At 41.1% G+C, this 14,429-nt stretch overlaps 1 protein-coding gene across 2 annotated transcripts in view; it reads right to left on the bottom strand.

The window, feature by feature from the left end:
* The window catches only part of LOC120958110 (protein artichoke), a 102,519-nt gene that overhangs the window by 50,801 nt on the left and 37,289 nt on the right, over positions 1-14,429 (bottom strand). For both annotated transcript variants that reach the window (XM_040380679.2, XM_049610196.1), the window contains one exon: positions 7,585-7,840. In XM_040380679.2, the coding sequence (XP_040236613.2) occupies positions 7,585-7,819 (235 nt within the window). In that variant the 5' untranslated portion in view covers positions 7,820-7,840. The remainder of the gene's footprint in view (positions 1-7,584; positions 7,841-14,429) is intronic.

Below are 14,429 nucleotides of genomic sequence, written 5' to 3'. Positions count from 1 at the left end.
GGCTTTTTTTTCCTCCCTGCCCGTCCGTCACAGAATCGGTGGGATTATTTTGTATTGGAATAAACAAACCAGCAGCACGGCGGGGCATGAGTGCCAGTGGCGCCGTGTCGTCTTCATGTCGTCGTATATTTCAACGCCCATTTTCCCACCTTTTATTTCAAACCTACACCGTGGGAACGTATATCACGTTTCGCACCAGTGCCCAGTGTGTCCGGACACCCGACGGCCCGGGTGCTTCCCGGCGATCGGAATCACCTTCTTTATGGTGCATTTCAATATTTCATTGGCCATACTTTACCCCGTTTTTACAGCAGCTAATGGTAGCTCACAAAAACACAAGACTGTTGGCACTGTTGGGCGGGTTTTTTGTTGTTGTGTTCGGGATATTTGCTAATAATGTATACGCTACGGTCTGGATTTGATGGCCGGTTTGGGCAAAACCTGGGGTTTTTTACGAGACAGTTTGATGGAGACGCTTGGTGATGATTATTTACTGTGATGAGCGCGCACAGCAACAAACAGTTTTGAAGGTGTGATTACGGGCTAGTTTGCTGGTGCCTAAAGTAGTATAAAGCTATTTTATAGCATTTTTGAGGATATGTATAAATGCTTTGAGGGTGTTTGGAGTGTCAAAGCAAATGCGATGGTTTTATTTATTTATATATTTATTTATTTATTTATTTATATACTTATTTATTTGTTTATTTATTTATTTATTAATTTGTTTATTTATTTGTTTATTTATTTATTTATTTATTTATTTATTTATTTATTTATTTATTTATTTATTTATTTATTTATTTATTTATTTATTTATTTATTTATTTATTTATTTATTTATTTATTTAATTATTCATTTATTTATTTGATTTGTTTGTTTATTTATTTATTTATTTATTTATTTATTTATTTATTTATAGAAACATTTATTAATTTGTAAATCTTCAGTCGTTCAAAGCTGCTTGCAGCATTATTTTTTGCATTTTCAAGGATATGTTTTGTATTGTAATCTTGTTTTTTCGCTTTCTAATCGATTAACCGTTGCCATTCTTCATTTTGTAAACAAATTAATACTAAATCCTAATCATTCATTCTCCAGATCAGGCTTTGAAACACATTTTTGTGTAACTTTTATCTTCTTCTTCTTTGGCAAAACAACCGTGGTCGGTCAAGGCCTGCCTGTACCACCAGTGGCACTGAAATATTGATAATCCATAGTAGGATATTCAAGTCCTATGAATGGGGGCACAGTCCATTAAGGGCTTGAACCCATGACGGGTATTTTGTGTTACAGTCGTCAACTCTAATGACTTAACGAGACCGGCTCCAACTTTTACCTAGACGTTTTAAATCTCTTAAACGTATCTCTTCTCCAATATATGCTTCTTCTAGTTGTTGTGTTAATTTTTCAATAACGCTGCCAAAATCTTCTATCGTTCCAGTCTGTTTAGTATTGTCCATTTTTGATACTATGATCTCTGGTGTTACCTTTATGCTGCACCTGTCTTGTAATTTGCTAACTATTTCTTCAATTGAGGTTGGGGTTTCCCCTACGACAATTCGCGCTTTTCCTGTAAGACGTCCTAATACCAGTTCTATTACTGTTTCTTTATTTTCTGGCTTTACTATTTTCTTTAATACATTTAAGTTAGATACCACACCTTTCAAATCCTTCTCATTACCATCATACTTCGATATGAGAGAAGTGGTGATTTTAATTAATTCCATAATGTCCGCCATTTTGTCAGGTTTCGTTTCTATTGTTATGTCAAATTGGTTCTCTGATAATGTCGTATTTAATGAATCTGGATGTCTTTCGAAATGTATTTTTATGCACTTATTTATTTCGTAGTATATGTATCTACTCTTTTTAATTAGCTTCGTTAATATTTCATCTTTAATATACGATTCGTGCTTTCGTAGGAGTTCTTGTATCTCGTCGTATATTTCTTTAGTATTATCCCTTAATGTTGTTAACGCGCAAAGTCTATAACATTTGTTCAGCTGTTTCACCTGTTCATAAATTCTATCTAATATTTCTATTTTTTCGAATAGCTTTTGCATATTTATGCAGACTCATCAGTAAAATTGCATATTTACGGTACCTTGTTTAAATACATAGCATGTATTTGTTGTTGTTGCTGCTGATGGTACTACGCTCGTTGCCGGTGCTTGGTGTTTAATCGGTGCTTGATGTGAAGTTCTAAGGTGTCATCATTCGTCGCTCGATGTCTTGTCGGGGTTGGGACATTTGTCCATTCTCGCCTGCCAATCCAGATTGGGCAGTGAGCTCGCCTTGTCTTTTCGTCTTCCACGTTGGGAACGGCTGTTCCTTTCAATCTCGCTGGCCAAAACTTGTTTTGCACTGCTTTTTATTATTCCATATCACTTTGGCCACGAATCGTATAGATTACCAAAATGAGTTATATTATATAGGCAGTTGCATGTTATTGATTGCATCACGTTTTGCTAGAGTTTTCAATATTTTGAAAACGGTTTTAATTACTTTTTGTATGAGTATGATAGCAAGAAGTATCAGCACAATATTCAGTTTTAACTCATGGGTTTCATGCTGCTCTGAGTGAACATTTTGTGTTTGAATAATGGTAAGATCATTATCGCCATTGACATTAGCTTTAGGGTTTGATGCGTCGTTACCCATTTTATAAATATGTGCTGTATTGGTAAATCTATCGCATGGGAGTTCATATGTTTTTACACATTGGGATAGGTTTTCACAACAGTGTGTACGGGGAATGTTTGTTCATCAATTCATTTTGCACTACACTGCACTAAATGTTTTTATTTTTCTTTCTGTACTGCACTTTTTTCTGGCAGTTCATACACCGTTATTGTTTACATGTAGGTCACTTGTTCAATCTTCACTGATTAAATTTCCGTAAAAAAAAATGCACATTTCACACTTTTGTTCATGCGTCTACGCGACACTGCTCACATGACTTTCGGCGAGTTAACTTGCGCTTTACGTTACCGTTATACGTATCACATTTTTCTTGTTTTTACTTTAACTTCTGCCCGTCGATTGCAGATTATGGTCACGGTCGCCATGTAATGGGTTAGGCGATAGCTACGGTCGCCATATGATGAGCGTACAGCTGTACCTCAAGTACCGTCGCGGTAGGTCAGTTTTTACTGACATGAGCCGAGGTGGAATAACACTTTTGTTCGAAGCGGACTTTTCAACACTTGATCGTCCAGGCGATCATAGAAACCTTTAGGAGGTTTCCCTTACTGGAAACGTTGGAGTTTAGAAGCCTTACCTTGGGTAGGGGGACATAACTAAACTCTTGAAATAAGTTGGAAGGCGAAGTATTAGAAAGCGTAACGTCCTATCTTGGCAGTCCGAACGAATCTCACTTGCCACGGTCGGAATTGGTTTTATTTATACTCAATGGGTTTCGAAATATTGGTTTTGGAATGTGTTTTTGTCCTAATTAAAGGTTATTGATATGAGGTACAATTAATACATTTTATTGGAGTGAGGTGTCTGTCAATTTGTACCTATGGTGCGCTTTTAGTGTTTTTACAAAGGTTCTGGAAAGTTTCAACTGTTCTAGCCAAAGAACGAGTGCGTTCGTCGATCTTTGCCTACACTGCGCTTTTAGCAATAAGTTGCTATGCGTCTCTGTTTGTCCACTTTGCCGCAGTAACGCTTGAATTGCTTATGTTGCGCATTTCGGTTGTTTTCGATAAATGTCTCAATGGTTTTTTCTATGAACGGTATGGTCTGGATGTGTTGCTATGGTGTGGATTGATTTGCTGATGTGTTATAATGAATGTGTTGCAATGGTGTGATTTGGCTTTCCGAAGTGTGTTACACAGTGTCTATAGCTGATAGTGTGTATTATAATAAGTTCTGTATAGCAGATATGCTACAGTACATTGAAGCGTAACCATTTTCTTCGAAAAGGGTACGCGACGCAGAAAAAGACAGAAAATGCAAGATTGCCATACTAAAAAAAAAAACTTCTCCGATACCATCACGACTGGCCCACAAAGATACATCGTTGTAAAATGTGTAATAATAATCACAACTCATCTGTGACATTTGTAGAAACACAGACACTGTAATCTTCGATCTGATTCATGTGCAAAAATAAAGGTTTTTAATCATTTATTGCAACAAGAGTCTATTACGTCAAAGTTTTCCTGTAGCTCTCGTATTTTTGACTCTAAGGAACCATTTTTTAACAACATTTTTCACATTTTTTTGTCTCTAAGGTATTAATTTTTGCAGTTAATTCAATTGTTTTGTTGACAAATTATCACGTTATGTCTGTTATTTACATTATTTACAATATCTGTTCTGTTATGTTACTTTACTGTTATTTATGTTATGTTATTTATAGTTTAAATGCAGTGTAAAAAATTGGCGTGTATTTTAGGTGTTCAGGTAGGCAGTGTTAACAAAAAAACAATTTACACAGTGTTGGCAATGTTTACCATATATTGTTAAAATAATTTTGCTAAAATAATGCTACAATAATGCAATATATTGTTTGAAAATGTTAAACATATTCAAAAATTTATCATTATTCCTACAAGAGTAAAAACTTGTTGACTTACTTACTCAAATAGAGGCATTAAAGTCAATACAGTAGGTGACCGCTAGCTGAGAGGTTAAATTTGTGAGAAAAATGCACATTTGCTATGAATTTCTCTTCGTAAGATTCCGGATGTTTCATATTTGATATTTCTGTGTTTTTTAAACTGAGAATCATTCCAGTTATCAAACATTCCGTTAAAAAAAAACTCCAGTAAAACGCATCCAGTTAGCTTAATGTAATTAATACGCACTGTCCAAAATTGATCCCTTAAAGGCAAAAATTGTTAAATGCTGTCAAAAATTGATGCCTCAGAGACAAAATGTACCGACAACGGTTGTAATGAAACATTATATATCACAAGAGAAGAACTGTATTTAATAATACATTTTAAACACCCTACTGCATGTTATCTGGAGTACAATCTCCAATTTTTAATGCGTTTTTTTGTGAGCAATTGACGTCACCGAAATCAATCAAACCGAAGTCGGAAAATAATGCAAACAGCCAGCAAAATTCATTTCCTTTGACTAATTTCACGCACCAATAACCGCTCCCATCCAGCAGTCCCAGCGTGTGACGTAAGCAGTGAACGAATCAATAGTTATATGTATATTTTTAACCTCCCTGTTTACCCCATTTCAAAATGCCAATTGGTACACATTTGCCAGCGCAATGCAACGACAACCTTCCAACCAGGCGGACCGGCGCGTAATTCGACATTTTTAACTTCGACAAATACCGAGCACGGGTAAAAAGGGCAGCAGTCACCACACGTTGCTCAAGAAATGATTCGTATTCATGTGTTGCAACAACATCGATCAATTCTCGGTGCTCGGTCGCAACGTGTGCCCTCCTTTACGGTGAAGCGAATAAACAGTGCGCGGCTTTATTCATGCCTTCAGCACTCCTTCACTGCCAAGTATGCCCGGGTCGGTGGGTCGAGGGGGTTGGGGGTCTGCGAGGTAAACAAATAGAGAGCCAAACCATGGCCGGGCGCTTCCGTCCGTGCACAGGAAATAACGAGTTGTCACCACTCGAGCACACTGGTTTGGTTTGCACAAATTGCGGTCTTCCATTTTTGCCACTTCGACATATTGATCGTAATGATGCGCCATTTCAAACCACACCTCAGCCTGGAACCGAACCGGCCTGCCCCCCCCCCCCCCCGAGATAGGACGGCAGGTGGGTCGGCACCACCCTGTCAAGCTCTGGCCAGCTCTGACTTTCGCCCAGATATAATTTGATTTCTCAGCAAAACTACAGCCATTTTTACCCCCTCCCGCTTCCCCACACCGCACTGTGATGAGCCATATGAGCGGAAAAGGTGCAAGTGCCCCATCACGGAGATGCTTCAAACAAACGGACCCGTCACGCTAACAAGACTCTCGAAAAAGGGAATCCAACACTTACGGTACGCGCGCAAGAAAAGGTGTGGCGCGCCAAGCGTGTGACGCCACCGACGCTCTGTTCCGCACAAGTCAATAAAGGTGGCTGGCGAGGAGAGGAGGGCAAGGAGTGCAAAGAAAAAAAAAATCGCAACATTACAAAATGTCAAAATAAACAATCCCAATCCTCTTATTTGCAATGTTACTTGGAAATGAAAGCAAACGAACGCTCAGCAAAAGAGTGCTTCCTCGAGAAGGTTTTGCAGACAACCGTGGAAGGAACGAGGTTTGGCCATTCAAAGCAAACGAAACGGGATTGGGTGGTGTGGCGGTAGGACCGTGAACAAAGTAGTGCCAAGCCAAGAACAAGAAAGAATCGGCCACAGAAGGAAAGGAGCAGAGCAGGGCCGCGGTGGCCAAGAACAAGCAAGAAGTTCGTGCTAAAACGAACCCCTCAACCGAATGAGCCCAAAAGTGGGCTCCGTGTGTGTGTGTGTGTGCCTGTATCTGTGCAGTGCTGAGTTGAACCTACTTTTTCACAGTTACACAACGAACCATGAAGTTGAGATGTACCCCGGTGTACCTCAGCTTCCCGTTCTAAACCCGTGCGGAGCGCCGGAAGAACCGGGTGCAAAGAGGGCACTTTCGCTCGGAGAAAGATTGAAGTGCGACTAGCTTGTTAGTGATATTTGCTTAAGGTTGTTCGGGCGAACTAGAGCCGACAGGAAGTGGAAGACCCACAGGCTCACCTGCGCTCAAACGGAGCGATAGAGAGAGAGAGACACACACACAGCAAGCCACGAACCCAAATTTACTAACTCACGCGAACACGGTGGTTCCCATGAATGCGCAACAAGAAAGTGCGAAGAAGAAAAAAAAACACAACAGGTCCTCCGGGGTTCTCTAGGGAAGCGAAACAAGAAAGAAACCCATCACGCCTTGTCGTCCGAGGCGAATGAAGCGTGTCGCCGTGGATGGTCCTTTCGCAGGACGGCTGCGACCGTGCGGCGTTACCGTACCGGGTTGGGCAAAGCTGGGCCTATCAGTTGAAGGTGAACAGAATTTAAATTCACCCTGCTACACCGTTCCGGTAGATTATCACCGACGCCGGTGTGGGAGTCGGGAGTCCCTAGCACAAAATAAAAGAGAGTCCCCTTACCCTTCACAAAAGCCGACAAACGACGTAAGCGAACCACCGGGTACCGGGATCCAGTGACGGCAAACTACGCTTGCTAAGGTCAATATTTATTCTTCAATAAAATTCCGATACGCACGGCATCTTTTGCTTGCCCATCGTTTGGGCCCCCTGTTTTCCAGATCGCCAAATCGACCGGCTGCTGCTGCTGCGTGTCCGGCAGGGTGCGATGAATAAACATTGCCGACAATAATTGAGAGCCGACTTTGACTTTGACCGAAAGTGGTTGTTCTTGCTTGTTTGTTTGCATTTAAAATGTTATCTTAACCCGGTTTCGGCGCGGGTTGACTCGCCCCCACGCACATACCTCCTTCAACCCAGGCTCCTCGGTCTGACTAAACGAACACGAAGAGATTTGTTTTGTTGGCATTAAGCAGGTGAGACGGGGGTGTGTGTGTGTGTGTAATGGGCTGCAAGTGCGCCCCCTACTACTTACCGGGAAATTTGTACAGCGACACCTCGTTGCAATTGATCTCGAGGAGTGCGGTTTCGTTCGGCAAACTCGCACACCGGCACATGGTGTTGATTGGGCACTCGTACGAGATGTCCTGATTAGTGTACATGATGTTTCGATTATCCAGCTTCCAGCCGAGCGTGCCGGTCTGTATCACAGTGAGCAGCAGTATGCTAACGAGGTCCGCGCAGGACCGTACGGTGGCCGGGATGCCCATGGTGAACGGCGACGCTGTTCGCTGTAAAGGGTGCAAGATAAAACCGACAAAGTAGATTAGAATAACGTGAACGGGAATTGAACTGTATCAGTAGACGGAGAAGAAGAAAAAGAATAAAAAGAAAAATATACACACAACTCTTCCACCGCTGTGCAATAAAACACGTGCGCCAAACTTTTCAGAAACACAAATTCACTCGTTCCAGATAATCTGGGTGCGCTGGGTGGAAGCAATTTCTCGACCCCTCCCCCCCATCCATCCCAGTCTGCTAACAAACTCGATACCTAGCGATCCTTGAGTCTACACGTACACGCTGCATGATAAATGTAACCCATTTATCATGTTTGCATGGGAGCTAAGGTAGTGGGGTTTGGCGATGGAAATTGGAAGGTGGAGAAGAGAATAAATTTCAACCTCCATTGAAGCGAAACCCATCAGCAAAGGAAGGAAGGGAGCAATCTCCGCATTCGTAAGCATATCACACGTGTGGAGAAAGTATCGTAGACGAGTAGAAGAAGAAGAAGAAGGAAAAGGACGACAAAAAAAACGGTACATGATTTCCAATGTTTGATGTTCGAGTCGAGAAGTTGAGCTTGACAAGAAAAAAAACAACGAAAGGTTCACCCAACACACATTTCAACTGTGATCAACCCTTCAACCCCCTCTGGTATGTGTGGTTGCGCTCGGTGAGGATTGCTTGATCGGTGCGTTTGATGGAAAGTTTCTCAACAAAATTGAGCATGTGTGTGTGTGTGTCTCGTTGAGTTCGATTTTTGTCATTTCCAGCTGAGCGAAAACTGCGCAAAAGTTGCTCAACCCAATTACAGAAGTTAAAGGCACATTTTAAATAGTATGCTGCTTCGGCGGTAACTTTAACGCTTACTCCAGCAGCATGCTGCCACCGTGAAGCGTGCGAAGGGCTGAAGGCAAACGGCGTGGTCTCATTTCGAGTGCTATCATTTAAATTGATATGGTTCTTACCGTGCTGCATTAAGACGCCATAGAAATGGTTTGAGTATCAAATAAAATCATTACGGTCTTTGTGCGCGGTCTTGCACGCCGACGTTAGCTTCTAGAAGCTTTCTCTCTCTCTCTTTCTCTCGCTCATTTACCCACACACACACACCTTGTAGGACCACTAATGAAATCGATGCCTCAACTCGTCCGCCCACCCAATTTTCCCATCCATCCGAGCGAGCGAAAGAAACCTCGACATGCGAGGTAATTAAAAAAGAATTTCCCTGGGTGAAATACATGGCAATGGCACAGCAACCGAACGAAATGACCGGAAACTGCTCCATTTGCGCAGTAGCGCGCAGTAGTGCAGCTGCCGGCGGATGGCTGGTGTGGCGGCTTGAAACTGTTGAAAATTGGGAAAAGGAAATGTTTAAATAGTTTGCAGCGAACGTTCGTGAGGCAGTAAATTGAGCGCTGGCATGAAACTGTGGCCAGCGCGGTTCAAAACGAGAGGCAAGAGGCTCCCACGAGATTTAGGACGAGAGCATACGTTCGATTTCGGTGTTCCGTGGTTGTTTTTTTTTTTCTTTTTACCATCCTTTCTCATCACTGTGCCCGCCTGTTCCTCTTTTGCCGCTTGGTGCTTTTTGGTCCCTTTCCACTTCTTTGAGCGGTATTTATCAGCAAAAATGGTGATGCAACGAGCAATGAGAGCCGCACCGTGAAGCATCGCCCCAAAAGCAAACTAGGTTTTCCTTAGTCAGAATTTTGGTACAAGCGACCTCCAAGCGTACGGGCAAAGGTCCCTGTGCTGTGAGACCCTCGCTTGGTACACGAAAAAAAAAATACTAAAAGGCCTGCCCAGGAGACGGACACGGAAACATTTTGCCCATCCCGTTCATTTGCACGGGCAAAATTGTTAAAATATTTATTATCTCCCTCGACGGCCGACATTGCTTCGGCCTGTCGTGCGGGACCACGGCGCATGAAAGTATAACAACGGAATGAATTTCAAATTAATGAAATCCTCTGGATAGGGAATTTTTCACGTTCAGCCTTGGCTGCGGGATAAATTTGATATATTGCTGGCTAATTTCGATGGGCCAACAGTGGTGCCGGGTGCTGCTTGCAGTAGAGCAGCACGGTGTTGTCCGTACACTCGGGCACTATTCTCGGAGCACCGATGCAAAACCGTGAATTTGCGGTTGCCGGGTGGTAATCGTTACCGTTGTCGTAAGAGTGTTGAAAGAGATTTAATGAGCCTGGGCTAGCGAAATAATGCTAGACAGCGAATTCGGTGTACTTTTATTGGCAAATTAACCCACTCCAGACGTTTAGTAGCGGAGCTAGCGGGTTAAGACTTTGCTACAATTAGCACCGTATCATAGTGGATGAAGCTTGACGTTATTAAATGAATCAGAATGGCAGTTATGGTAATCACTAATTAAACAATTGCTTAGCTTAATAATGGTGAAAACAATAAATTGTGTGAAAATATCAAAAACATATTAAATGAAAGGTTCACTAAATTTGCAATTAAAATTGTTCTACGATAGAAAAAAGAGAAATTTGAAGTCGTTCATCAGGCATTGCAATTCATCGAAATCTTTGAAATAAGTCCTCGGGTTCGTTTGTACTTAGTTTGTATCTGAAAACGGTTGTACCCAGTGGCGGATTTTCCTATTTTCCCAGTGGCGGACTGAGCGGCCGCGGGGGGGCCCTGGCCTAAAGGGGGTTCCGAGCTAAACCTCCACATGTTAGTTCACTTTTATAAGCGATTGATTTTTTGTTATTGATGCCCAAATGAACGGGAAACTAAATCATTCTCAGAGTAGTAAATTCTTACAAGTAAGTGTATGGTATGTGTTGATAACGTTTATAGCAATTAAAAGTTGTTGCGTACTTTGGAGATAATTTTTGAAGGCTAAAATAAATTTTACATACTTTCGCACTCTTCCATATTAAAAACAATAAATCCTCTCGTGACGTCATAAAAAATAGTCATAAAGAAGCTCCAGGGACGATTAATTTATATTTTTTAAGAACTTCCTAAACGGTCGCGATTGCAAGGAGGAAAAGACTACAAATACGCAATTGCAGGATAATCATTGTCGGGCGCTTGGATTTCAGGCACATTTTATGTAGGGTAAACGTACCTATAGTGGTGCTAGTACCAATAGTGGTGGTATTGCACTAAAATGCGTCTCATACGATTAATTAACAGTAGTTGAGTTATTTATGATAGTGTGAAATGTTCTCTAGCCTTTTACAAAGGATTTAAAAGTTAAATGGGGCCATTCCGTTTCTTAGTGACCGAAAAATCCATTATTTTGTGAAAGGTATCAACATTTTTCCAAAATCCTTAGGATTTCATAACGATACTCATATTTTTGTTAACGTTCTAAATGACCACATAACAACGCAATTATTAGTTTTTTAACATAATTGTTATCAAATGATATTTTTTTCTTCAAATTCATTGGCATTTGGCCATATTTACGTATTTTTTAATGTTTTTTACGATAGTGCCATTATAGGGACACCAAATATGCATGTTCCTATAGTGGTCCTATTTCTAAAATCAATAAAAATAGCTAATTTTAGATTTTTTTCGACGACATTTTTGACATGTCGTACTGTTTTCATTAAAATAAGCAACAAAAAATGAGTTTTCTTTAAGTAATTTATCAAACAAAGGCCAAAATTCGCTTATCTGGCTGAGTGAAAAATCGACTTCAAATCAAGCAAACTCTTCTGGTTATGGGTTGACGACAGGTGTTATTCAATACTTTAGTCAATAGTTTCATCGATCAAATTTATACATTTTTTTACGATCAAATTACTAAAGATATCATTGTTATGGCAGTAATCCATGCTATTCATACGAAAACAGCTTCACAACTAAGTTATATTAATATTATACACTGTTTTGAGGCATGTTTTTTTGTCAGGTTTTCCAGATATGCCTTTATCTAGATATGCCTAGATCTGTACTAAAATTCGGAAAGTCTGGAGTTTAAATAACTACAGTTTATAATTTCATTGTTCATTGATTTATTTCTATATAAAAGACTATTAGCTTAGAAAAACGACCTTATACGTACTTGTGTTGAAAAATTACTACAGAGAATGAATTGCTTCTTCACACCAAACACTACTAGCACTAGTATAGTATTTGAATATAGTTTTGATTTTTGCACTGACGGAAACAACGATGATGGACATCATAAAAATATGGAAAAATATGTTAGCTTGATTACACGAAGACTATAGAAGCTATTAAAATAATTAGCAGTTAGTTAAAAGATAAAAAAACGATAGAAGAATATTAATCCCTAACGAAATCAGGATGACATATTTGGTATTCGTAACAAGATATTCATAAAAATCCGATATAATTTTCTGGACTTTTCAGGAAACTAGGGGCCTCCCCCCGCTTAAGGCCCCAAGATGGATAAATCCGCATCTGGTTGTAGCATATATTCATGTTTTAAGCTTTGGGTTTTATCAAGACGATTTTTTTAAAAAGATTGTGACATGCGATAAGGAAATAATTTCAACGCATTCTTCAAATTACGAACTGAAATTTGTCGATATTAGGCTAACCTTTTTTTTACTTATTTTTTAACAATAATCAGAGAAGCCGCGATTGTGGGTTTGTAAAGATTCTGCTAAGAATAGATTGCTGCTTCTCGAATCGAAAACAGAATGAAAACAAAAGCTTTCGACTCCATCTGTGACATGTACTTGTCCACTTTCTCGGTCTCTAATTTTGGTGATAGTAAAATCCGTCATGTTCATGCCTGAAAGCAAACGAAAAACAAAACCAGAAATTGGAACATTAACAAGCATCCGAAATTTAGGCTTACGTTAGGTTACAAAATGAACACAGATAGACAATAAGCTCACTATCACGTCCTATTCGTTTCCAAAACAATGGCTCAGCTTGTACCCAGCTGCACCCTTATCAAGCCGTCATCCCTATGTATGTTTCCTAGATTGAAGGAAAACTCTAAATAGAGCATCTAAATTGAAAAAAACCAGACCAACCTGTAAAAACATTTAATTACTTTTAAAAAAATGTAGCACAGTTACTTTTTGACTAGAATTTTCATCATTACGTCAAAATGCTGTCTGGTTATTGACAAAAAAAAATCCTACCTACACGCAAATTGACACACTCTTTGTCGAAAGTAAAAGATTGCGAATCGATGTTTTCAATCCATCATTCTTGAAATTAAAAATCGATCAATCGTCGTACTCAGCACCAGAGTCCTTTCACAGTCACAATACTCCCTGCTTCCCATTAATCACACCTATTAAATCAATACACCCTTTCTTCTCTCACCCCTGCAGTCGTTTCGAATCACGAATCAGCAGAATGAAACAAACCAGCAAAAAAAAAAAAACAAACGAATCTCAAACTCATGAAAAACTCCTTCTCGATTTTAGCCATAAAACACGAAATGGGCCAACTAAACGCGCGCCGAGCACCATCAACTGCACACATTATAAATCACACAACCCCAAAGTAATGGCGGCATCCGGAAAATTTCCCCCCACAGCTAACGTACCACAACAAATTGAACATAACTTCGGTGCCGTTTTTGAGCGTCTTTAACGAGCGACCAGCCCGGGCGGGCGTTCGGCGTGCCTTTGCACACAGCAGCAATCGTCTCGTCTTAATTCTGACGTACGATGGCGCATTTTAGCATCACACTATGCTAACGGAAGCCGAACGCGTTGTCGTCGATGCTTACCGTCCCTTGCTTTGATCAAAAGAAAGCCAGCAAATTCTGTCCCCCGGTAGAGTAGGAATGTGGCCGTGCGAGGGGTGGGGAAGCCGTGCAAAAGCTTACCCATCCCAAAGCATTCGAAAAGCAATAAATCACGTCCGACAATACTTCAAGCACGTAACACCCAATCAGACGTACCTCAGCGACGGATGCGGGGAGCAGTGGGGGTAGATTGTGACTTTTGGGTGACTTCGTCCTACCTAGGCGCGAGGCGCACACCGCTACTATTTGCGCTCTCCGGGCACAGGACCGGCACGGGCGGGACGAGCCACGACGTGATAAATCCTCGTCAGCGTTATCCCCTACGCCAGACAGCGTTGGATTTTCGTACCGCTCGCTCTTCTTTTCTTTTTTTGTCGTGAGCGGCCATCGGTACGGCAAGGAAATGCAGACGACGTAGCGCGCGTAGAAGCGGCACAACGTCGAGCTGATACATCATCATCGGATCAAATCTCTCATCATGGTTATTACTCGCAGTCTACTTTCGCTTAAGCCGTTTCACCTTTCCTGCAGCGCCGCGAGGGTGCTTTGTGCCCGGATAACATCCTCTTACGGCACAACCGAGCACGGACATCGTTATAAGTGATCGGAGGGTTTTTGGTGAGTTGCTTACTCGATGCAAATCGTTTCCTAAGATCTTGCAGCGGGGATTTTTAACGCAAAAACCTTCTGCAGTAGCAGCAGTGGCGGCTGAAGCAGGTTGCAAGATGAGCGCTATCATGTTTATCTTATCACGGTGGGATCGGGAAAACTCATCCTACATCAAACCTATCCTCTCGAAAGGTACAACTGTGCAGGATAATCAATCATGTCGTTCTGCTCTACTCCGTTTTTGGTAAAGGGGAAATGCCTGGGGA

The sequence above is a fragment of the Anopheles coluzzii genome, chromosome 3, assembly GCF_943734685.1.
Source record: "Anopheles coluzzii chromosome 3, AcolN3, whole genome shotgun sequence".
Classification (NCBI taxonomy): Eukaryota; Metazoa; Arthropoda; class Insecta; order Diptera; family Culicidae; genus Anopheles; species Anopheles coluzzii.
This window is presented reverse-complemented; position numbering and strand designations above follow the sequence as displayed.